This window comes from Takifugu flavidus, chromosome 3, assembly GCF_003711565.1.
Source record: "Takifugu flavidus isolate HTHZ2018 chromosome 3, ASM371156v2, whole genome shotgun sequence".
Taxonomy (NCBI): domain Eukaryota; kingdom Metazoa; phylum Chordata; class Actinopteri; order Tetraodontiformes; family Tetraodontidae; genus Takifugu; species Takifugu flavidus.
In genome coordinates, this window is record NC_079522.1 from 17,206,067 (window position 1) to 17,230,990 (window position 24,924).

The window sequence follows — 24,924 nt, forward strand, 5'->3', positions numbered from 1 at the left end:
GTAGATCTGACGACTACCTATGGTCGTGATCGGGGACCAACAGTAAGTGAATAGAAAACTGCATATCCATGTTTTGAAATGACTTTTTTCAAGAAAATTCAGTCGGAGAAGCAGTGAGGTGAGGAGATGGCTTGAGGAAGCTTCGAACAGAGAGAGAAAAGAGCAATCTTAAGTGGCTCAGAGCTTCGCTTGGAGTTCGCTCATACTGGCCAAACTAGCGAGAGTTAAATTAGCACCACGAAATTGTTTCCAGAGGGAGAACTCTTTGAAACACCCTGTATAATAGCAACAGCTTGATAGCAATGTGTTGTACCTGTTCCAGCAGATCTTCCACCTTCCTCTGCCATCCTTCTCTGGCTGCCATCATCTCCAGCTCTTTTTGTTGGGACAGCTGAGTAAGCGCCGCCTGCTTGTCAGCATCGTACTCCTCTGTCAACTCCTCCCTCAATAAACGTACCTCTTCCCTACAAAACGACAACGTTGGAGCAAAACATCATACATCTTATTTCCTGCCATTGCATGGCTCCATAAATTGTATTATGTTTTCATTGCATCTTTGCACAAATTACTATCCATAACAGCTGCTACAACACTTGTTATATAAGTAACATGCATGAGTGTGAGGCAGAGGGATGCCAGAAAAATAGCACACACGAGATCAACTGAGATATAAAATAGATATTTTTGTACCGCAGAGCATCCCTCCACTTCTGGTCCAAATCATTTGCCATCTTATCCATCTTTTGTTTTTCTTCCGTTCTGATTGACATCACTCTGGCTTCATGCTGCTGTCGCTGGGAATCGATCTCCTCCTTTGAAGGCAGACACCAAGAGCCAAGAAATTGGGTGCAAAATAATAGAGTAACATATTCAATTATATTGTTAAATCAAAAAACTGTTACATTTACTGTTCCAAGCTTTAGATTTATGTTTTCTCACTACACACCTTTTATTTGTGTAATCTGTACTTAGATGTGTCACTATGAGCGTCATAAGAGAGACAGAGCTGAAGGAAACTAAACCTAGCTTGAGCCAAATCTGGATAAAGCAGGATAAATGGCTCATGGACTGAAATGGGTAACGGGCATAGCTCAAATGTCTGCTATAATTAACTAACGGTTGGGCAAAGTGTTTGACAAGTGGTGAGACAGGGCAGAATCCTTCGTCAACACACGCAGGGAAATTGCCTCAAATTGTCAGCTCTGACCAGATGCAGCTCCACCACCCACACATCAATTTGTTATGTTGTGGCTGCAGGTCACATATAATTTCTTTGTTCCTGAAACAAAACTTGGCAGGTTATTGCCAATGGCTTCAACTTTAAAAGACTTCTGTGCTCTTCAGACTATGTCTGGGAATGCTCTCCGTCCTCCCGGCCGAAGAACTCTTCTGGTTGAAACTGGTCAACTGGACATCTCTGTGCTTGGCCAAAGATGTCTCAGTTCTCATCCGAGCACCTTTTTCAGTTCAGTTCTCTTCAGACTAATGCTGATATGTTTAAGATCCCAGAAATAACCCCATGCAACAAGATCTATCTAGGCCTCAGCCAATTGGCGATTGAGTGGAGGTGGAAGCAGTTTTCTGACATTTGATCAAAAGTGCCATGTCCTCCAGGGTAAAAAGGAGAGGGGGCATCCAGTCAAGTTGAATAAAGTGCATAAAAAGAGACCCCAAAAAGCTGTATAAATTGTGACCTGTAAACTGCACCTACATGTAGACATTAACCTGAAAATGGAGCTTACGCACAACGCTAACGTCAGATAATTTTTGCCCTGTGATTGTGATCGTTAAACTGTTGATAACTGTGAGGTTAATCACAATATGCTGGAATCGTTAACATTGTCAATGTCAATGGGAAATTTCTGGAAACGTTGTGGGTCGACATAAGTAGATGGTAAGAAACTATACAGTCCCAACCTTTTATATTTTTGCTCAGCTGTGTCTTTTGTCCAAAATACATTTTCCGATGACTGAACTGGATTCCTTGTCCTACATATGAGTAATACCTTACTGGAGGGATCATGCCCTGCTTAACAATAGCTGCTCTGGATTCAATGAGTGTGAGCTTAGTGTGAGCACAAGACACAGTCCTCCTCTATTTTAACACTGCAAATCCAGCCTTGTCACAGAAGCTGCAATTTCCTGTAATTATCTCCCTTTTCAGCCAGTATCCTTGTCATGTGCTTTCTCATTTTGTGTTTGCTCAGTTTGTGTAAGACTCTGTGTTTCTCTGTGTACGAACAATTTACCATTTCATCAGTTTTTACTGGTTCGTTGTTGTTTTAATTTACCTTTTTGCCTATTTTGCCTTGATGCTGCAGTGTCACATACAGTATTTTCTCAAAATGAAAGGCTGGGCTGGATACACAGGAGCATCCAGTTTCCCTGTCCTTCCCCCTCCCCGCTTAATGTCCTCATTTCTACCTGCTGCTGCTGCATAAATGGACAGTGAAATTCTTCAGATCACCAGATCATATAGTTACGGTGGCGTAACTGAGGAAGCATGGATGAACTCTGGGTATTGAGAGAGGGCCTTTCACCGTTGCCACGGGGACTGGACTGTGGAGATGCATTTGCATGCAAATGACTGAGTCTTCTGAAATGTACGTAACCTTCTATCACCTTGCATGCTATGAGTGAAGAAGGCAAATGGTCGTTTTAACTACAAAGTTTCTGAGATCCTGTAAGGCTTACAACAGGGAGGAGGGAGATTTTTCATGTGCTTATTGTCTGCTTTTTTTTCCTGATTATTTTATGGTTTGGTCAAAATTGGTAAACAAGTGCATGCTAAAACAGGCCACTGATAATCATATTATACAGGAATTATTCCAGGTCATGATTGTGCAGGCACTGCCTCATAATGGAAATGAGGTTTCATTTTATTATTCACTATAATATAGAACCATGCATAACCTTACTAATGAAACACTTGAAGGTGAAATTAATATTGAACTAATGTCTACCATTGCATGGAAGCTCACACTTGCCATTTGCTCTGGAGCTACTGGCACACTCCTCCCCAATTAAAATCATCATTAATTGCATGTGATATAAATTAATCTGTAAAAAGCTCAAGGGATTTTAAAGAGATCTGCACCGAGACCACAGATCACATTTATGCTGTCGAGAAGCTAATCAGCAGTTACCACAGCTTTAAACAGCTGTCTGGCCAGAACTTTGGAAAGACAGAACAAGATATGTAGCAGTTTGAGCTTTGGATCTCTGGTCAGGTACCGGTATATCCATTTTTGCAAAGAGACAATCAACCAATCAGAACGGCAAAAGATCCATCTTCAAATACTAAACCATCTGAAATTAGAAATGTAATTGTAACTGATAATTGGCAATTTAACTGACAAGGAGTTTGGAACATGAAACCTGAGTAGGTTTGTTTTTCCTCCTTGTGAATTCAGAAAAATAAACCAAAGGAATCCAACATAAATTATGATTTTGTACAGAATAAAATGTCAGCTTTATTAAGAATTCAAATGCATACCACATCAGATGAACAGGTGGATCTTGTTCTTACCTGCAGATCCGTTAACAAGTTGCTGGTCTCTCTGACCCGTGATCTAGTTGCATCCAGTTCTATCTTTAGCTTCTCCTGCGTCTCCCTCAGACAGTTGATCTGAGTCTGAGCTGAACCCAGGTTCTGCTCCTTCTCCCTCACCAGCTCTTGGAGGTGGGACACCTGCAGTGGCCAGGAGTGGCGTCATCCTCAGCATCACAGTTAGACAGATGCAACTTGCATCCTACCTCCTGATTGGCCATGTTGAGCTTGGCGGAGAGCTCCTCTTTCAGGTTGTCAAGTTGCTGCTGAAGTCGATTTCGCTGCTCCTCCAAGGACAGGCGCTTGATCTCAAACTCCTGACTTAGTTTCTTCAGAGAAGGAAGAAGACAACGATGGTATTATTGTATGTGCCTTGCCTAATGTGTATGCATCGGTGTGAAACAGTAGTAGTGATGCAAGAAAACATCAAAAATCGAATCAAATATTATATCCTTCAGCTGACGTGAGAAATGATCAGTGCTTATAATCCCTGGCAGCTGTTCTTTTCTGTGTTTCCAGCAAGATACCATAAAAGCTCTATCTGAAGGAGAGGGAAGGACTTAAGAAGCAACCGTAAATCCCTTTTATGCTGGAGCGATGCCGTTTCTTGAGTTTGAGCCACGGCTCCTCAATGAAGGGGTGGATGTGCGACTTGTCATTTCAACTGAAAAGGCCAATCCCATCAAACCAGCCACTTTTTATAATCCTTCAAACCACGGCGCCAAATCCCTTCTGGGCCATTTTCTTATGTAATTCTAGTTTTCAGTTTTCATTTTGCTATTTAGTCCTCGTAACAACATTGGAAGTGGAGTGGATTTATGGAACGCAATCATTAAAATACTTAGACCTTGTAGAACTTAATCAATGTCACTGTGATCGAATGTTTCCATGTGCATCTACATGGTAAACAGAGTTTATAGTTTTTCCATTAATTTAAGCAGTCTTTCAGCAGCTGCCTGGTCTGTACATTCTAACACTGAGAAACTCTGTATACTCGAGTGTACCTTCTCTTATAACAAGTAAGACGTGACCAAACTACTAAGCAAGGACTTGAAGGTTCATATCCACATGGGGGAGCCAACCAATAATCTATACCCTCTGATTTTAACCCAGATACTGTAGATGGTCTGAAAAAGTGCCACTTGTAGCAACATTTGACATTAATAGAAAGTGATTGATCAAACATAACTGTCGGTCAAACACTACATTACACTAGAAACATTCAAAATAACCCAATTTCCATAAAGCAAAAAAAAAAAAAAAAAATCAGAGCCCTCATAGGCTAGAATCCCATTCTCCAAGTATGGGATTCTTTTTATATTAAGTGGAATGTTTTCAATTTTTCTTATTACACTAAAGGATCAACTAATAAAATTGTAATGAGATTAATGAGTTAAGCTGCCTCCATTGACATTGAACTAATTAGGCATCAAATCAATCTGCTAGATGGAGTTGGAGCCATTCAAAATATTCTCCCCCGTTAAGCAATAGAGTCACTCTTGACTGAACCGAAGCAGCTGTTCTCCCGCAGCAGCAAATAAACAAGATATTCTAATGCGTTGGAGTGGATCCATATGGATGAAAACAGGAATGAAGGATGTGTGAATTACTACAGCACAAGCAAACTGAAGGTTCAGAATATGGCCTTAATGTTGTTTTTTACAAGACAAATATTTGATTAAAATCTAAAAAAAGGCCAAATTCTCCAATAAAACAACCAACTATGTCTTTCAATGTCCATCTTCCAGTCTAATTTGGCTGAGGATGTAAATCTGAAGCCGCTCTGGCAGCATAGTATTCTCTTTTTCATCAATCCCCTCGCCCCATCGCTCTCTCTTTCTGGAAAATCTATAAACACATATCCACATAGGCGCGCTTGTCTCAAAGGCTGAGCTTAATGTCAGTGAAAATCAACCAATTAGCACTCAGCTTCAAATGGTACTGGAGCTGCGAGCTTATGCAGCAAAACAGAGACATCAAGATGGACCATATGTGAAGGGACAGAGACTTCAAAATGACTTCATCTAAAAAAAATCTTTTTTTGGGAACTGCTGAGGCATAGAAATGATAAGCTAGACTTTTTAAAAGTAAATGTTACTCAAAGTTCATTATCAGTTATACAATGGACAAATACAGCCTCTGCAGTCACTCTAGAAATAACAATGTCAGCCTCTGTCCTGCTATAGTCAAACCATGTAGCCTTTATGTCTTATTTTAGTGATCACATTAAGCTTCTGTCCCAAAATAAACAGTCCATTTATCTTTTTATTCCCCATTTAGTTCCGGGTCCCACCATAATCAGCCCATTGTCACACTATAACCAATGCGGAACAATCTAATCTAAAAGTCACACTTAAATGCAGTGGAACATTTACAGTGCTGACCCATTATATTAGTAGAGGAAGGACAGCACACAGTAACAACTGCAATTAAAATGATATTCAATTATATTTAATAGCATGGATCAGAATCGGCTCGACTCCACTGAAATGACTGAGTGAACAGCTGTCGAAAGCCTCCTGCAGCTCTGGTGAAGACTTGTCAAAAGTGATTCTGTCAGTGGTATTTAATCCTCCAGAAGACTCTTTGAGGAAATATAATAGCTTGTATAAAGGGTTGGGGATGGATGGTCTCACATAAATAAACCATGCATTATGAACAGGTGATTGCTACCACTGTTTAAAAATAATAAGCACTTCTGGACGCCCTCACAGACTAGTACTACTACTACCATTACAAATACTACGACTACTACTACTACTACTACTAATAATAATAATAGTAATAGCCAGCAAAGTAAGGCCAGTACAAGACTGATCTGTTCAAATCTGAATGAGCAGCTCAGAATATGAGCAGCTGCTTTGTGAAGCATCTGCAGGATTTCATAGGCAACCTTGATAAAAGGACATTGCAGTAATCCAGCCTGGATGTTACAAAGGCTTGTAAATGAAGCAATTTTTCTGACAAGAAAAAATGCAACCCGTACTACTTCCTTTACATGTAGGTCAAAGGAAAGAGTGCAATGAATAACACAAGCAGAGTAAGATGATCAGATTGTTGGCTAGATTTAGCTTGTCCAGTCAAAGCCATTTCAGTTTTTGCTGAATTTGACAAAAGAAAATTAGCTGATAACCAATTCCTCACAGCAGCCAAACATGTACTTGGTTAACTCAACTCTAGTTGAAGCTTAAACTGGCAAAACAATTCTGGAGAACAGCAGCACAGAAATGAAATGATAATCCAAATAATCCGACCCATTGGTACCAGTGAAAATAACAGTGGGCCAAAAGAGAACCCTGTGGGACTCCATTTCTACCAGAAAACGACTCAGAAAACATGTTGCTATTAAGAAGAGATTGAGATCATCCTGACAGATAAGAGCCCAACCACATAAGTGCCAAACTGGTTCCTGAGACTAACCTTATGCTGAAATCCTAATTTTTTTACGAGAGATTTGGTGTGCATTCCTACAGTGTGGCTGTTTAAAGACTAAGTGAATAAAAATGAGAAAATAAGAGAGGAAAATGAACACACCAACAGAACACACAGCAGATGCTGTTTTTGCCACTATACTCTATAATGTTGACCTAATTAAATGTCTGCACTTGCTTCTAGAAAACACATTTTTTCCATCTTATTATCTTATTTCAGCATTTTGCCCTGAACAAGCTGAATCGCTGATGTTGTTGAGAAGGACGTCAACACTTGGAGGGGCATGTACACTTACTTTTTTAAACAAAACTGTCTTCATTTGTATCATCATTATTTAATGTGCAATTGACTTATATTAGGCAGGCTGCCTCGGGATTAGAACCAAAACATATGGTTGTTAGAAGATGGATGATAGAATTTTTGTATTCAGCTCAGTATAAACCTGTGCACCTACTGTCACAAGGAGTTTCTTTTCCTCCTCCTTCTCCTGCTGGGCCTCCTCAGTCATGGCCTGGTGTTTCTCCTCCATCTCCTCCAACGTTCTGACCTGCGCCTCCTTGAAGCGAAGCATCTCCTCCTCATAGGTCGCCCTCAGCCTGGACAGCTCCTTCTCATAGCCCTGGTGCTCCTCCCGGAGAGACTGAGGAGGAGGATGGTAGCACAATGAGAGGTGGTGAGCTGGTCTGCTTCATGGCTAGTGGACAGATTATGAGTTGGCAGCACCTGTTCCAGTTTGAGCACTTGCTGCTTGTGCTGCTCATTGGAAGCCTGGCTCTGGTTGAGAAGAGCCTCCCTCTCCTCCTCCAGCCTGCTTATCTTCTCCTTCAGCCGATTCTGCTCCTGGTCTAAGTTCCTGATGGTTGCTTCGTGGGACATCTGTGTTGCTTGCAAGGAGCCAATCTGGCCTAGGGACAGTTAAAACAGAACTCAGCTTAGCAGGAATCAATCACAACAGTTCTGACCTGTAGCTTATAAGTGGTGTTTTGAGGTAAAATCCTGTCCTGAGTTTTACCTCTTTTCCCATTACAAATAGCAGTATACTCATAAGAGGATAAGCTATTCAAACAGGTGAATTATTGGGGGAGTTAAATATCATTGCTCCTGCACTGTGCAATGTTTTTAATGCCATCATAATACAGAGCACTGCAAATTTCACTTCTGTATTTATTATTATGATAATGGTCCGCTTACAGCTCTAATTTTAAATGTCAGAATCAGTGACTTGTATTATAAAGGTAACTGTATAGTACATATTGTTCCCATATTGCAGTTTAGGAAAAAAATGCCATATATTTCTAATTACTGAATCATTATTTAGACACTTTCTTGGACAGTCTTTCCTGGAGGATGCTTAAATACACTGGAAATGCTGAAACACATTTCTGATGAGAACCTGTTCAATAGGGGTAAATTTCCTGGGAAGTGAAAGTCTATGAAATTGAGCAGATGTTCTGAAAAAAAGGAAAAAGTCAGAGTGTTTGCACTCATGGGGATTCATTTTTGGAATGCAAGCAAGAAGGCTTGAAAACATTCCTTTTCTGAATAGCCTACTGGAGGATCTGGCACTCAGATTACTCATGCCAAAGAGGTTTCTCAGGGTGTAAAGAGTGACGCGTCTATAAAGAGTCTTTGGTACATCGAAATCATAACGGTTTACCATCACCAGTTCATTACACGTTGATATTATATTACACAAGTTAACTTTAATGTAAATTGACTATATGTCTGTCTGGGAGAATGCACAAACAAATGTGGGTCGTGCAAAAAGCCACATTCGATGACGGAGACAGAACACCGCTCTGTAGTATGTGCAAGCAGATCTTACTGGCTTTATGGAGAATTTCCGTGGCTTGCTGTTGAACTCGTTCCCTGCTGCCCTCAAGTTCATACTCGGTGTCTTTGAGCTGCATCACCCAGATTTCCCCATCCTGGATGGCTTCCTCCAGCTGCTTGTGCAGATTCTGCAGGACACATGATCATACTTAGCAACGTAATGCTTCTGCTTCAACCATCTTCCTGTTGTAGGAACAATAGGAAGCCTCTGGATCTAATGCTGTAGCATGTTTGCTTACAAAAAAACGTGCCTCAGTGCAGAGTGAAACAACTCAAACCGCTCCTCAATATTTCAGTTTGTGCTGCTACAATACTAACTGCTCCTCATACAATACCTAAAGGTTTAGAGGCACAAACGCACCAGTATTAAATATGAATGCTATGCTTTAGAGTTTAAGGCTCTGAGTAAAGTGACAACAAATCAAGTTGCATCATCATGACACCTTTAAATATGTGGTAGTGCATTTTAAGACAGAATCAGATCTGGTTCCAGATCAAGGTAGAGGAATGTACTGTGGGGCCCTGAACTGTCCAACCAGCTACAGACCTTGATGGTTCTCTCAGCATTGGCCAAAGACGTCTGCAGTCTGTTGGTCTTGTCTCGGTTCTCTCTGGCCTCCTCTTGAGCCTTCTGAAGTTCACTCCTCAGTTTTGACAGTGAGCGCTGCAAGGCCGCTTCCTGAGCTTGGAACTCTTTACGAAGCTCGACCTGCAGGTAAACGCATGTTCACAAAAATGTGTAGTCAGTTAGATCAGGCTCAGAACAACAAAGAGGGCTTGAAAAAAAACGAACAGAAAAAAATGATTAGTGCAATCACAGTCACTGTGGTGAAACCTATTTTAGGAAAGTTACGTAACATGTATTTGGTGTTACCTCAGTCCTTTTCCAGGCCAGTAAGTTCTCCGTGGTGAGCTGGTGGGTTCTGCGCATGGCCTCTAGCTCCCTCTCATAACACTCCTGTGCTTTGGCCAGCTTGGCTTCATATTCCTCCACTAGCCGTACCTTATCCTTGGTCAGCTCCTCCACCCGCTCCATCAGTGCATCCACCTACACAGAGAAATGGATGAAAACTATTTTAATCTTCAAACCATAAGTATATAGTGGAAAAAAGGCTCCACTTTCTTTCTGATTTACTACCTTTTGATGCTCTATTTAAAGGTGAGTCTAACGCAAAGGGGAAAAATGTGAATAAAAAAGGGATGACATGCAACGATGGTCCAAAACCACTTTTTTGTTACCACTGCAAGATAAATCTATCAACTCAAAGTTGATCTTTAAAGTCTCCAAAACAGCAATTATCACATCAATTAATTTGCTGTAAACCCACTTCAAAAAAGCCTTGATTCCTTTTCCTTGGACTCTCCGTACACATCTACCTTCCATCCTCTGTCAGTCTCAGCCCACCTCTTGTCTATGAAGCTCAGCCAGTTTCTCCTGGTCCTCTGTGGAGGAGGCACTCTGGTTTTGATGCTTGTTGAGGAGATCGTCCACCTCCTGGCGGTGGATGGCCCTCAGCTCTTCCAGCGCTCGTCGTTTATCTGCTTCAAATTGGGTCTGAGCCTGGCTGAACGCCCGCAGCTTCTCTTCAAAATCTCGACGCATCTCCTCCACCTGGTAAAAACCATGAAACACGTTCTATTCCCTCGGAAGCGTTTGTGTGGCACTGCCAGCCTGCTGAACCCAATTAAAAGAACATCTGCCGAAAGTGACTTTTTAAGAAGTCGTGAAATGCTGTCAGGAGACCTGGTTGTTCTCTTCCTATGTGCAGTGTATCTATAGCCCAACTTGGTGTTGTTGCATCAAACAACAGATATGAGGTTAAAAAAATACATATAAAAATGCTGCATGGCAATGTGATGTTATGTGATGCCAACAGACGTGTTTGGATGCACCTGCGTACACTTCAGCTGGTTGTCCACTCACATCAAACCTGACACGTGCAGTCAGATGTGATTAATTACGTAATGGTATGATATGATGTGACAGAAAAATATGGCAGATGTGATCAAATTGCCTTTTTTAATGGTTAAACTAATGTATAATCATCCCCGCTTGATGAACTCATGTCATCAAGTGGAGATCAGAGTTTAAAGTTAAGGTTTAGTGTATTGCTACTTCTTACTAGCAGGGATCCACATTCACGATACATTTTCAAAACAATATTACTCTAAATTAGATGTAATGATTTTAGTTTGCAAATCCATTCTCGTCTGGAGGGATGTAGCAAGAAAATAAGCAGCAAATCCCAAATTAATCTAGAAAGACTTTAAAAACAAAAACAAAAGTCAAGGCTCTGAATAAGCTCACATGTAATTTATCTTTTAGTGACCTTAGCTTCCTTTGAGCAGAAAAAATCTTAGTAAATACTACTTACCTGTTCAGAATGCACATTGCAAGCAAGAATAAACACATTTTTTTCATTTTTTTCAGATTCTGTAAATCACATGTGCATTAGGGCGTCACGGTGATCCCAATGCTACTAATATGTGAATCTATTTACCTAACACACTAAATCAAGTGCAAGTTTGGGAATATACAAGCGGGTTCAAAAGCCTACATTTTCATTTGAAAATTGGTTCTTTTTTTTGTAAATTTGCGATATTAGTTGAATAAAACAACAGTATTTTCACAGCCATTTGGAATACCATTTCTACTTTTGCAAGCACTTTTGGCAATGATAATATCATTTTTTATATTGTTTTTGCTTTGGATGCCTGAGAGATGTTTGTTAGTAGGATGTTTGTTCCCCAAAAGTCCTGTCAAAGTCCTGTTTAAAAATTGTGCATTCAATACATAATCAATGAATCTTGCAAGGCTGTTGCAGCCCTTTGCCAAGCCAGTGCATGTGTGTGTGTTGCGCGTAGGGCCTTACCTCTCTGCTCATAGAAACCACTCTCTGTGTGTGCTGGGCCTCAGTGCAGAGCTGGGAGTCCTCCATTCTCTGTCTGTACATCTCAAACTCTGCCAAAGCCTGATGGTGACAAAACAACTGTGTTAACTGGGCTACAAAACATCACCATCTCCATTCAGACACCATAAAAGCAGAAGGAAACAGACTCGACCACGCAGTGGCGAGTGAGTGACCTGTCTCTTCATGTGTTCATGGAGCTCCACAGATTCCTCCAGATTGGCCAGACGCCGCCTCAAATCTGCCTCATCCACCATCTTGCTCTTGTACTGCATGATCTTGTCTCTGGTCTCTGTCACAATATGTTGGACCTGATCACAACAAAACAAAGAAGCCGCTTAAGTGTTACATTCAAAGTTGACGGTCATACTATGAGTGAAAAAAGCAGTAGACCTTTCTGTTAGAAAACCTTGCAGTTATCAGGTTTTGAGTATTTTAATTGTTCGGCTCTGCCGCTTGCATGTTTTCTGATGCTTTTGTGTTGTGTTCTTGCCGACCTCCCCCGCCATCCCACCCCATCCCACCCCATCCCATCCCATCTCCACAAGCATCTTCACCACTTAACCACTCATTATTACATGAACTGCATTAGTCATAACAACACCTACTTTATATGAGGATTTCAATCATTTCTGTCCTGTTATGTCATCCTCTTTTGAGTCAGGGAAAACCAAATTAATAAAACAATTCTGTAAAGGAAGTTAGATCATACTTAGATCAAAGTTTGTGGAAAACTTATTAAAATAAAAACAGCATCATCTTCCGACTGTTACAGCCAGTTTATCCCTTGGTTGTTTAGTTATTTTATAGATCATTATTCTAGGATTCTTGTTTCTCTGTAAAAAAAAATATATTATAGGAATTTAAAAAACAAAAGCAGGTTTAAATCTAAAATGGGCCCCTGGAGTATTGATTTGTGGAACCAACATGACTTATGTACAATATTACATAACAATTGTAGGGATGTGATGATGGTATTTCTTGTGCTCTTACCTCATCCTCATGGGCCTCTTTGAGAGACTCAATTTCCTCCTCGTGTTCATCATTCTTGGTGTTGAGGGCATAAATCACCTGGGCACATGAAGAGAATTAGACCAAAGCATAAAGGGGAGATGGAAAGCCCTCAACCGTTTTGAAATTGGACCAATAATACAGTAAAGGAGGGGATTTGGTTTCAGGGCACAACAGGATCAATACTTATATCTTTACAAAAAGAGAAAAATATGTTTGGCCCTATGAATAAATCCAACATTTTGTGTGAAACCAGTTGTGTACTTGGAACATGAAGCTAAATTCACCCCTTTTTTCAGTCATTTTTATGTACAGAAAGTTCATTTCATCCTAACCTAAGAGGCTGCAAAGGGTTTCATGCCTTGAGTGCTCAAATGTGAAATATATTTTACAGAACCGATGAAAAAAAGAGTTTAATGATAAACCCAAGGGCATGACATCTTGTCAGTCCTGCTAGTCCCCGCGAGCAGGAATATAAGAAGCTTTTGGAAGAACTGGAGGCAAATGATATAACAGAGCCTTGAAAAAAATCCTTTTTACCCGCAGCAATTTGAATCCCTGTGTACTAAATTAATATTCAGTCATGGTCAGCTGAATTACAGAGCCACCGGCACCAAATCTCTACACTCCACTTAAAAATCTGATTTATACACGCAATTAAACTCAAATAGGGAGCGGTTTAAATCTACCATTCATAGATTTAAACACTAATCACAGATCGGGCAATTTTCTCTTTAAAGTGGCTCAGCTCTACTTCTTCTGGAAGGAAATAAACTAAGAGCTACAAAAACGTGTACTGTAGGCTATTTTATGCTAGGTGACGTTTAGTGAGTCACCGTCCAGCCATCTGTGGAGGCAACAGGGTATGCAGGGAATTCAAGGTTCCACTGTGGGTCTTCGTGTGTGATGACAACATGGAGGGCTGACAGAGTGTCTGTTGTTTTTGGATCAGACCCTTACGGTAAAGAGGCGATGGTGTCAGCACGACCAGAGGTCTGAGGCAGGTTTAGTTAGTTGGACAGAAGAATGAACAGAGGTTAAGCAATCGTTCCCACCTGGACAACGTTGTCCTGAGTGCATATTTACATTTTTTAATGTAGAGAATATAAAGTTGAAGCCAATCAAATCAAATAAGGCTGAAGGAAAGTAGCAACACAAACCAGTTTCTGGTCATTTCAGGTGAGACCAACTACTGTCATCCTTCCTGCGTCACCTTGACATGGCGCTGCTCTTTGAACTGCTGCTGAGAGTCAGTAAGGCAGATGAGCTTGTCGAGTGTGAATCTTTGATTCTGAGCAAGTCTTCTATGGTGATGTTCCTTCAATTATACATGATTATTTTAATGATGCTGGTGCGCCTGCTGCTTTCATCTCTGCCTCCTCTCCCACTTCTTTCATGGCTTTATGCTCTTCTCGACCCTCTCTAATCTCAGTGGCTCCTTTGTCTCTGCGTCTCTCAGGACTAAGCGGTACTATTTGTGTCTCCAGTCAAACACAAAAGATGCTTTCCATAAATAATCTTTAGGAATCCTTCAGGGTGGATTGATATGAACTTGCAGCAATGACAAAACCAACCGTGCCCTTTACCTATATTTTAAATTCTAAAAAATATAGCTCCTAAAAAGACCATAATATGGTATGTATCTCAGCCCTACCTGATGTGCTCATGGAAAAGTTCAGCACATTATGGGAACATAACATAGCTACAGTGGATCAACAGTTTTATCAGTTATATCCACACAATTATACTGATGTAACATTAAAATGAGCACCTGGGATGAAAAATGACTTCCAAAACGAGGAGAGATTCATTTTTAATGAGTTTCTCTAACTAGAGTAGAGGTAGATTTGTGCTACTTTGATAAACCTGAATGCCTGTTCCAATTTTTGCACGATTTAAGCTTAAAACCTGACAAGCCATGGCGAGTTGAATACCATCCTTAATTCTCAGGGCATTCATTATGTGGTGGGAGGAAACGCAATTGTCCTTTCTAATCCAAATCTACATTTTTGATTTAATCTGTAAAATCCAAAATTAAATGGCATGGGTTATTTGCAAATTCATTAATATACTTAAACCTGTGTCTTTTGTGTGGTTGTGGTTTTTATTTTGAATTAGTGTGATTGTTGTTGCAGGGTTTAATTGGGAGCGTATAAGAAGAGCTTTTGGATAATACCAGACGATAACCATAGAACATGAGCTAAAGCAACTGTGACTGATAGATATTTTTATTTAGTGAAACCAGACCGCTTTGCTGTTATGGGTTAAATTCCTGTCCAAAGAGGGGTAGCCAGCAAACCCTTCTCTCTAAAGCAAGACTGGGTGCTGTATTTATCTTTTATTTTAATATTTGCCAACAACTCTCTTAAAATGCATTGTTTCAAAATTGATTTCAGGATCTAAACAGTGTGCCATTGAAAACATACTGCTTGAATCAATCACATAATAATTTCTATATAAAGACTTTAACGCTTAACTCGTCTTCTTAATCGCTTTTCCCTTTCAGCATCGGGGGGGGGGGGTTAGGAGGGTCCACCCCTAAATGAGCTAGAGTCCACCCCTAAATGAGGGAGGGTCTACCCCTTAATGAGGGAGGGTCCACCCCTCAATGAGGGAGTGTCTACCCCTTAATGAGGGAGGGTCCACCCCTCAATGAGGGAGGGTCTACCCCTAAATGAGCTAGGGTCCACCCCTCAATGAGGTAGGGTCCACCCCTTAATAAGGGAGGGTCCACCCCTCAATGAGGTAGGGTCCACCCCTCAGTGAGGTAGGGTCCACCCCTCAATGTGGTAGGTCCAGCCCTCAATGAGGTAGGGCCCACCCCTAAATGAGCTAGAGTCCACCCCTAAATGAGGGAGGGTCTACCCCTTAATGAGGGAGGGTCCACCCCTCAATGAGGGAGTGTCTACCCCTCAATGAGGTAGGGTCCACCCCTAAATGAGGGAGGGTCTACCCCTTAATGAGGGAGGGTCCACCCCTCAATGAGGTAGGGTCCACCCCTCAATGTGGTAGGTCTACCCCTCAATGAGGTAGGGTCCACCCCTCAATGAGCTAGGGTCCACCCCTCAATGAGGTAGGGTCCACCCCTCAATGAGGAGGGTCCACCCCTCAATGAGGTAGGGTCCACCCCTAAATGAGGGAGGGTCTACCCCTTAATGAGGGAGGGTCCACCCCTCAATGAGGTAGGGTCCACCCCTCAATGAGGTAGGGTCCACCCCTAAATGAGGCAGGGTTCACGCCTCAATGAGGGAGGGTCTACCCCTAAATGAGGTAGGGTCCACCCCTAAATGAGGTAGGGTCCACCCCTAAATGAGGTAGAGTCCACCCCTAAATGAGGGAGGGTCCACCCCTCAATGAGGTAGGGTCCACCCCTCAATGAGCTAGGGTCCACCCCTCAATGAGGGAGGGTCCACCCCTCAATGAGGGAGGGTCTACCCCTCAATGAGGTAGGGTCCACCCCTCAATGAGCTAGGGTCCACCCCTCAATGAGGTAGGGTCCACCCCTTAATGAGGGAGGGTCCACCCCTCAATGAGGTAGGGTCCACCCCTCAATGAGCTAGGGTCCACCCCTCAGTGAGGTAGAGTCCACCCCTAAATGAGGGAGGGTCTACCCCTCAATGAGGTAGGGTCCACCCCTCAATGAGCTAGGGTCCACCCCTCAATGAGGTAGGGTCCACCCCTCAATGAGGGAGGGTCCACCCCTCAATGAGGGAGGGTCTACCCCTCAATGAGGTAGGGTCCACCCCTCAATGAGCTAGGGTCCACCCCTCAATGAGGTAGGGTCCACCCCTTAATGAGGGAGGGTCCACCCCTCAATGAGGTAGGGTCCACCCCTCAATGAGCTAGGGTCCACCCCTCAGTGAGGTAGGGTCCACCCCTCAATGAGGTAGGGTCCACCCCTCAATGAGGGAGGGTCCACCCCTCAATGTGGTAGGGTCAATGAGGCGCCAGTGCTCTGAAAGCATTTTGGCACCTTCCCCTAATACCAGAACACCTTCCATGTTTCAGTCACACTGGGGCTGGAACCAGAAACCCTCTGCTTCTCAAGCCTAATCCCTAACAGACCAAGCTACCATCTACACAGATTAATGGTTATTTATAACAATATGCATTTTTATTGCTGCACTGTTTATATCTGCGAAGACAAAGGACATCATAAAGATCATCTCTACAATACCCATAAAAATCTCACTAAAAATCGAGCGATTCAAACACATGCAATTAATCAGACTGCACAATCCTTCTTCCGCCATTTCAAGAATGGAGAAGTTATTGAAAAAGCAGTGCAGTCTCCTCCAGATGTCTGCTATTGATCACATTTCCAAAGTTTTTCCATCATAGCATTCATTAAAAAGTGCTGCTCTGTGACTTGGTGACAACCATGCTCCTGTGGCTGAAGGATATTTTACACAGATGAACCGAAGGCAGTTAACGTCTGGAGAGGCTCAGCCAAAGATTTTGCCATCCTTGTGACCCATGTTGCTCTGCTCCAGAGGATTAGCATCATGCACACTAAGTGTGGGATTTAGGAGTCCTACTTTCAGGGGTGCTGTAGTCTCTCTGTGATCCTGGTCTACATTTTCCCTCAGGAAGTGGCAGCATAGTCACTGTTACAAGTGACTTTGTTAGACAAGATGACTGTGTGAGAATAAATATGATGATGGAAACAGTAGGCATTGTCCATTAAGACTGTCAGTCAGCAAACACAATATATTTGATAGATAAGCAGTGTAAACATGTAATTATTATGTCAAGATGATGTCACGTTAGAAAATGACAATGAAAGGAATTTACGTTGCTTTCAATATCAGTTTATAACTGTTTTACTGATACAATATCGGTACAACTAAATGTGTTTGTCAAGTTATTTGTGTTTATGTGCATCATATACAGTGAAATAAAACTGCCAGAATCAATCCTCTTCTTCTAGTTTGTCTCTCTGAGGACATCCAACCACAAAACAAATTAAGAGAATAAAATATACACGCTGTTTTTAATAGTCTTTGGTTGTAGCCAACACAAAAATACTAGTGATCGAGAAGTGTTTCACCTAACATTGATTGCTTCTCTCTCAATAAAGAAACTTGTCCTTCATCCATCTCAAAGAGAAACTTGCTTTCCAACAGCGGTTCTCCGTTGTTTGTGCAGCTACATACTGTCCTACTTTCTGTCTGCTCCTGATTAAACAATATCTGTGCAGTTTGCACAACCACACTCATTAAAAAACAATGCTCGTTGCTTCACGGAGAACATGAGTTTAGGGTTGATTATGCAAAACCGATATGTAGAATAACGCACACACGTAAATCACAGGAATAGTAACACGGCAATGTGATTCACTGGTCTACAGACACTTGACAAAACAGGCAAAACACAATGGTGTAGACCTGCTAGCAATTTTTGAAGCGCCTCTTGCACAAGATAGTGCTTTCAGACATAGTTCGGCTCCTCAGATATCTAGCGAAATCTAATTTAATTAATCTGGATTGTAAGAAAGATAAAGACCAGTTCAACAATACTTACATCCAGAACCACTGGTTAATGGTCAGCGCCAATTTTAATGTACATTCTCTACTGACAAGTAACATTTCAATGCAAAGACACCCGTCTTTGCAGCACTTTTTCTCTGGGACGAATTCTCCAGCTTTTGTTCATGCCAGTGTTGTGTGGAGCTGCTGGGGCTTCAGGTGGAGCAGCACAAAGAAACATCTCCCCGCATCCCTTCAATATTACATAAGTGAGGCGCGCACTGATGGAGCAACCATACGCACAGGTTCTGATGCTGCGTTCATGGACCACGTCCCTCTCCAAACCTGAACGCCACATTTCACTGGGACTATTCAGGTACTCACTGGACTGTCATCCACCGAGTAGTGAGAGCACTTCAGGGAAGTCTTTCGGACATTTTTTTCGTGAGTAACTACAGCAGCGTGGGAAATAAACACGACCTGAGTGGAGGCATATGTAGCGACATCAACCCTTCCGTCCTGCGATAAGTGAATAAATAAAACATCACACAACATCAGCAGGACGTTCCTGAACACCCGGGCAGCTGCAGAAAGCGACGTCATTCACTCACTCACCCATTCATTCATTCCCTCACATGAACACACCTTGGTGAGCTGCGCTATCTTCTTACTCATCTTTAGATGTAGATCTTGTGTGTATTCCAGCGTCACACCGCCGTCGTAAAACATGCTGGCTGTCGGAGAGGTGTTGTATTTGCTGCTTCCAGCCGAGGAGCCGTACGGAGGAGGCTGCCAGCCTGCCCCCGTCGCCATTTTTTCAACGGGAACCAGCCCCAAATTCGAAGATCTGGATGTGAGCAAAATGAAGCTCTGCGTTAAATCCCCCGCATTGTTGCGTTGGGACTAATCTACGCTTCAGAGCGGGAGGGAGGAGAAGGAGGGGACAGAGGCGCGCGAGAGCGTCTCGTAGCGCGCGACCGCTAAGCGCGCGAGCACTACGGTGAGAGTGATGTGATGTTTAGAGCGCGAGATGCGCGCCAGATGCTCGTCCGGAGTCGCGCGCCGACAGGCTCCGGTACTGATGCAGCTTTACGCGAGCGACAGTTGACGGAACAGCTGACACGTTGACGTCACGTGGCCAGCCTTTAAAAATGCGTGAATCTTCTGGCAATTATCCGACATGATCATACTCAGCATGTACACAATTATCCGGTTTAGATCTTTTTAATGTAAACTATTACGCCCTGTTTAACTTTGTTCGTTTTAAAAAGTGTTTTGTTTTTTATTTTACTAGTAATATGTCATGAAATGATGGAATGCAACACATACTCATGTACTGACAGCCGGCCTGCTGTTTCGTTTATAGCTGTAATTTTATTGTTTATTCCGACTATTTCTGATTCTGATAATCAGAAAAATGTGCTTGAGTTAATGAATAGAAATAGTTCCGACTATTTTGGAGACCTACTCGTCTCAGTCTTTACTTAAATGGAACACGACAATAAAATGTTGAACTCACTGGATGTACAAAAATAAAATAAATAATTTTGATCTCGGTATCAACGTCCATCGTATTGTAGAAGCTGCGAGCGTGGTTAATGCAATATGTGAATGATCTCATTAAAATCTCACAATGTCAAAAGAGAGCTTTTGTCAGAATTTTGGCACAGTAGTAAACAAACCTGCACCATTACATCATCGCAGTGCACTGAAACAATAACTGATGCTATACTGACATCTAGTGGTCGTAAAGTGCATCAAAAATAGAAAGAAGGCGAGAGAGAGAAAAAGAAACTGATTTAGCCATGAAAATGATGAATGAATACAGTCATATGCAGTCCTACTAGAAAAATAAATGAAAACATTGTGCATTGAGCAGTTTATTTGAATTCTGACACTGTATCTGGCAATCTGTGAACTGCTCATGCAGGGTAGAGATAGAAAACACTGTGCCACATTGTACCCCTCCAATACCATTGCAAATAGATAATGTATGGAGGTAAAATCAGATTGTGTTGATATGTGCTAGAAATCTGCTGTTTGGAATGGAAATCCGACTGAAAATCAAGATCCCAAAATTGAAAGGGCTCTATTAATGCGATTGACATTAGATGGTAGAAAAGTCAATAAACAATTAGATATTGATAATGAAGAGTGTTTGAAAATGGATACCCAATTGTCTTTACAGCGTCTCGTATTTTTGTTTTCTTGACCACTACATCCCTTTTGGGGTCACTGGGAGGGTGTCGGAGCCTATCCCAGCAACATACGGGTGAAGGCAGGTTACGCCACTGGAGGAGTCCCAGCTCATTGTGGGGCCCTGAGCATTTGGGGATTCAGTACCTTGCTCAAGGGTAACTTGGCAGTGCCGCCTTCCATGTTTTGTCCACATTGACAAAGAAACCTACCCCCCCCCCCCCCGCCCCCCCGTAATATGTTAACAGGTTAGATTATGGAGTTCCATATATTCTGTTAAAATTATCCAATAAATCCTTTTCCTAGAAGCCTCTTGGGGACAGATATTGTTAACAGGAGGCGAAAACTGCAGCAACTGTCGTGTTTAGTGGACAAAGATAAAAATCTGTAATGTGATTATGCTGTTGAGTGGTGAGTGGTGAGTTCGGGCCTATTTTCTGTATGTGTTTTCTACAATTGCTCATTACTAATGCTGTTGAGTCATTTTCAACTTGGGAAGGATTTTAATTATTCAGGACACTTCTGGACAACACGTGTTTTAACAAGATGCTTTTTGGTTTTGTTGTAAACAGCGTGTTTTTCCAACTTTAGTTGAATTACATACTTAAAGAACTTAAAGAAGAAATGCATATGTAGTAAATTCAGATTTTCCCCCCATGCTTATACTAATTATACTGTATTATCATTTTCTAATTTCAGTTTTTATTAGTTACAAATAGTTGGCAAAAAACCTTAAATGGTTTGCGTTATTGACGTTATATTACTGTTTTTTTCCTACATGTATTTATTAAAGCATTTCATAAGAAGCTACACACACTCACGCACCAATTAAATATTAATTTTACTTGTGCTTTGTTTTATAACGCATGCTCTACTCCGTCTTCCCTCTAGAGGGAGCAATTCCCTTTTTTATACTCCACTCGGAGAGCACGCACAGCAGTGCACTGTGGTCATCTCAATGCTATAAGGAGTGGTTGTGCATCATTGTCACACTAGATCCTTCCTCCACCTGATAGTTAGACGACATCAACCGGTTCAGGAGTGGGTAAAAAAAAGCACCGGTGAAGTATTTGCTTTACTGCAGCTGATGCAGCGGGTGGAATTGAAATATGCTGGCCTTGAATCTTCATCCTTACAGATTATTGTTTGGCCCTCCTGAATGGAAACATCATCTAGACAGTCTGACTCCACCCCAAAGATTCCTCCCATGTAGCTCTCGAGTAAATAGATGAATCTGCCAGAGTTAGCTTCCCAACTCCAAGAAGGCTCTTTCTTTAAAGTGTATATCAATTGTGTGATACTCAAACTTTATAGATACCTTTAAACTGAAAGTGATTATAGCCACTGCACATTGCTGTATAGAATGAAGCATATTAGAGGAACTAATGTTTAAATCCCACTTTATTATCTTTATTTATTATAAACATGACCCTGAGGTTCTCATGAATCCTTAAGTGATACATAAATCAGATGGTTCTCAGGCAGCACATGTTTGATGAGACAAATACCAATGTTGTGTCACGTTTTGTCAGTGCTGATGGTTTGGTACATGGCTCACAAATACCGTATGTTCGCACCCCAATTCGTTAAATAACGGCACAGTTGTCAGTCATTTTAATGGGTGGTGGTGATTCTTCACAAATCCTGACATCATTTTTCATTCCTTTTCCATAACCATAATTCTAAAACTGAGTATGACCCCTGTTATGCATAGACAATGGTGGGTCTTTCACAGGGATGTAGAACCCATGGCTTATGTGGCTGTTTGCCACAGCAAGGGCCTTCTTTTTCTCCCAGAAAAGGAGCAACCAGGAAAGTGAGGGAAGCTTTAAATTGGTGTTTAGATGGCAACATTAGTGGTTACTGTTAGCAAGCCTGCCAACAACTGTAGGTAAACACTTGTAAAGCACTCGTATCTTGTGTAATATAATGTGCATTTCAACTCCACACTTAGATATATTGACAGATAGTTTGATCTATACATAGATGGATAGATAGATGTGTATAATCTTTATATATGGAATTTCATATAGAGCCCATAACTATGGATTCCACAGTTGGTTCATGTGTCATGTTGAATATAAATGTGAAGCATGTAGCCCTGGGATTTGGTTTATAAGCATACAGCATATTAATATTTAATAAAAAATAAAACCCGTGCAGATTTTATGCAGCATTATGTTTTGTTCATCCATCCAATGCATTTTGCTTTTTATTCGTCAAAAGACAAATTAGAGACAACAGCCCCACTATTCAAATAGCCATGGATCAAGATCCAAATCCAAAAGGTGAAAATGGCCTGATAGAAATGCAAAGGAGTGACACATGAAAGGGGAGAAGAGAGGAGCGGTGTGGAGCAGAGCGAGAGCGGGGGGAGTGGGAGGAGGATTGCAGCACACCCGTGCGTAAATGTGACCGCCGTCCTCGCTGGTGCTCTCTCCAACCTCCTCCCTCCAACCACCAAGCAGCTCCTCCGACTCCCTCTCAGGCGTGATCACCCGCACGGTTGTCGGTGCCCGCTGCCGGACCGTGGAGTCCCGAGTGTCTCGGCTCGGCGCCCTCCTCCAGGGGCTGGGAGGAGCGCCGGGCGCTACGTCCAAGTTCCTCCCGGGCTTCGTGGCCACCGCCGGGGAGAGCCATGGCTCGGAGCGGCGTGAGAGACGCGGCTCGACGCGCTCCCGGATGCCGGTGATGCGGGGTCTCATCGCGCCCCAGAACACCTTCCTGGACACCATCGCCACTCGCTTCGATGGGACCCGTGAGTACAGAACGTCCAGTTTGTTTACTCCGGGTGAAATGATTGACAGCCTGTGATGTCATTAATGCAGACACCTGAACTCTGTGGTCCATGAAAACAAGTCCTGAGCACTTTAACAAACCATTAACATGTCCTGAGGGACGAATGAAACCAGTTATTTGTTGGTATACGAAGACTTGATGAAGTGATGAAGGAAAATAAAGTCATAAATCTATGCATTCAAAAGTCTTCCATTTTGCATTCAATAGGCACGATATGGATTTATTGAACACTCTGGGATACTTTGTGGATCCCTACTTATCTTTAGCCCAATTGTGGTTTTCTTAAGTGTATCCACCCTACTAATGTGGCAGAGGCTGTATAGGATATATATAGTGTTAATTAATGCGTGAGCCAGGGTGTTCATTAGTATTCAGAAGCAACGGTTTGAGCTGCCATCATGCGACTGAGAACTGTCACTCTGAAAGGATGTGGATCGTTGCAAGAGTCAATCCATATGCATCATTTCTAACCCTCTCACGGCATAAACACAGGCACGCTTCTCACCATTAGAGCAGCACGTGCAAGCGTGGTGATGAGGAACAGCCAAGCCTGTTGCACTGAATAGGCTTCATCACCAGAGCCCACTGCTTGTTTAGATACAGGTGCACTTTCTTCTATTCACCAACATATGACCATTTCTTTTCGAGTCGCTATTGATTGGCCTTAAAGAAATGGCCATTAGCATTGCATGTATGCCGCAGGGTGCTTAAAGTATCGTAGTGGTGGAATGGTGACCACGCTAGTATAGGCGCCTGCTCGATCCATGCATTATGGTATCAAGCTCTGCATTAAGTTGAGGTGCAACCATTAATTAGTATTGCTGTGGTCTAATTGCCCACCTGTCCCCCTGTATTTACCATTTGGTAGCGTAGAGACAGTAAAGTTCTTGTTGGTGATTTTGGTGGAATTTATTGCACATGTTCTTTAAGTTGTGGTTTAGCTCATATAAAATCATACAGAGAGAGAAAGAGAGAGAGACCTGGTAAAATATATGAAATGATTGACAGCCTGTCATAAACATTTCCAACCATTTCATCAGCTGCTCAACACAGGAAAAGCACGTTACAAAACCCAGGTGCTACCTGCCCTGACTTACAATATGTATCACTTATTTATATTCAATCAAAAGACTCAGGGTGATCTATAATTTAGAGGCATTGAAAACTGCACCACGGGTGTGAAACTGCAGACCAGGCTGCAGAAATGGCAAAACAGGGCTCCGAATTACAGCAGAGACACAGAAAACCATTTGTGTGAGGACTTGTGTCGACAAGGTGCTGGGAGATTGCGGCCTGTCTGATGCAGAGGCGTCCGCCGGCATCTGATGCCTCTTGTGCGTCACCTCCGGGCCACGTTTCATAATGTAGCTGTAATTCAGTTCGAATTTTTCATTTTATCTCAGCGTAGATCAGCTCTCCTCTAATCTGCGAGAGGAACAGATTGCGTTTCGCCATCTCCGAGCACTTCCTGCCAGGCCGCGAGCTTTGAGTGACTGATCCATGAGAGTCCGTCAGATTCCGAAGACTTGGGTTGGTGTCATCTGCGGTGGGAGAAAATGGCTGCATGTAATTTACCTCGAGAGTGAGGATCAAAACTCATGAGCATCGCCACCGCTGGCACAGAGGTGGAGGTTTGACCTTTAGGTCCTATAGGTGACATCACAAATTTTAACATTCTTTTCCTTTATTGGTCAAAACAATTTCTTTTCCAACTCTAATTCAACAA

The 24,924-nt window shown here is 42.2% G+C and overlaps 2 protein-coding genes across 3 annotated transcripts in view; one reads left to right on the forward strand and one right to left on the reverse strand.

The window, feature by feature from the left end:
• LOC130522662 (protein FAM184A-like) overlaps window positions 1-19,317 on the reverse strand; it is a 28,207-nt gene extending 8,890 nt beyond the window's left edge. The window contains exons 1-14 of one of the 2 annotated variants that reach the window (XM_057027245.1): window positions 18,849-19,316; window positions 12,718-12,795; window positions 11,901-12,035; window positions 11,689-11,787; window positions 10,221-10,427; window positions 9,690-9,863; window positions 9,363-9,524; window positions 8,808-8,943; window positions 7,706-7,887; window positions 7,437-7,622; window positions 3,757-3,879; window positions 3,530-3,691; window positions 691-812; window positions 314-464 (exon numbers count right to left, since the gene is read on the reverse strand). In XM_057027245.1, the coding sequence (XP_056883225.1) occupies window positions 314-464; window positions 691-812; window positions 3,530-3,691; window positions 3,757-3,879; window positions 7,437-7,622; window positions 7,706-7,887; window positions 8,808-8,943; window positions 9,363-9,524; window positions 9,690-9,863; window positions 10,221-10,427; window positions 11,689-11,787; window positions 11,901-12,035; window positions 12,718-12,795; window positions 18,849-19,016 (2,085 nt within the window). In that variant the 5' untranslated portion in view covers window positions 19,017-19,316. Of the gene's footprint in view, window positions 1-313; window positions 465-690; window positions 813-3,529; window positions 3,692-3,756; window positions 3,880-7,436; window positions 7,623-7,705; window positions 7,888-8,807; window positions 8,944-9,362; window positions 9,525-9,689; window positions 9,864-10,220; window positions 10,428-11,688; window positions 11,788-11,900; window positions 12,036-12,717; window positions 12,796-18,848 lie in introns of both variants that reach the window. The other variant, XM_057027246.1, reaches the window with a different exon arrangement.
• A 3,377-nt stretch (window positions 19,318-22,694) lies between these two features.
• The window catches only part of kcnh3 (potassium voltage-gated channel, subfamily H (eag-related), member 3), a 30,715-nt gene continuing 28,485 nt past the window's right edge, over window positions 22,695-24,924 (forward strand). Inside the window, exon 1 of the mRNA XM_057028210.1 lies at window positions 22,695-23,157. Within this exon, the coding sequence (XP_056884190.1) occupies window positions 23,082-23,157 (76 nt within the window). The 5' untranslated portion in view covers window positions 22,695-23,081. The remainder of the gene's footprint in view (window positions 23,158-24,924) is intronic.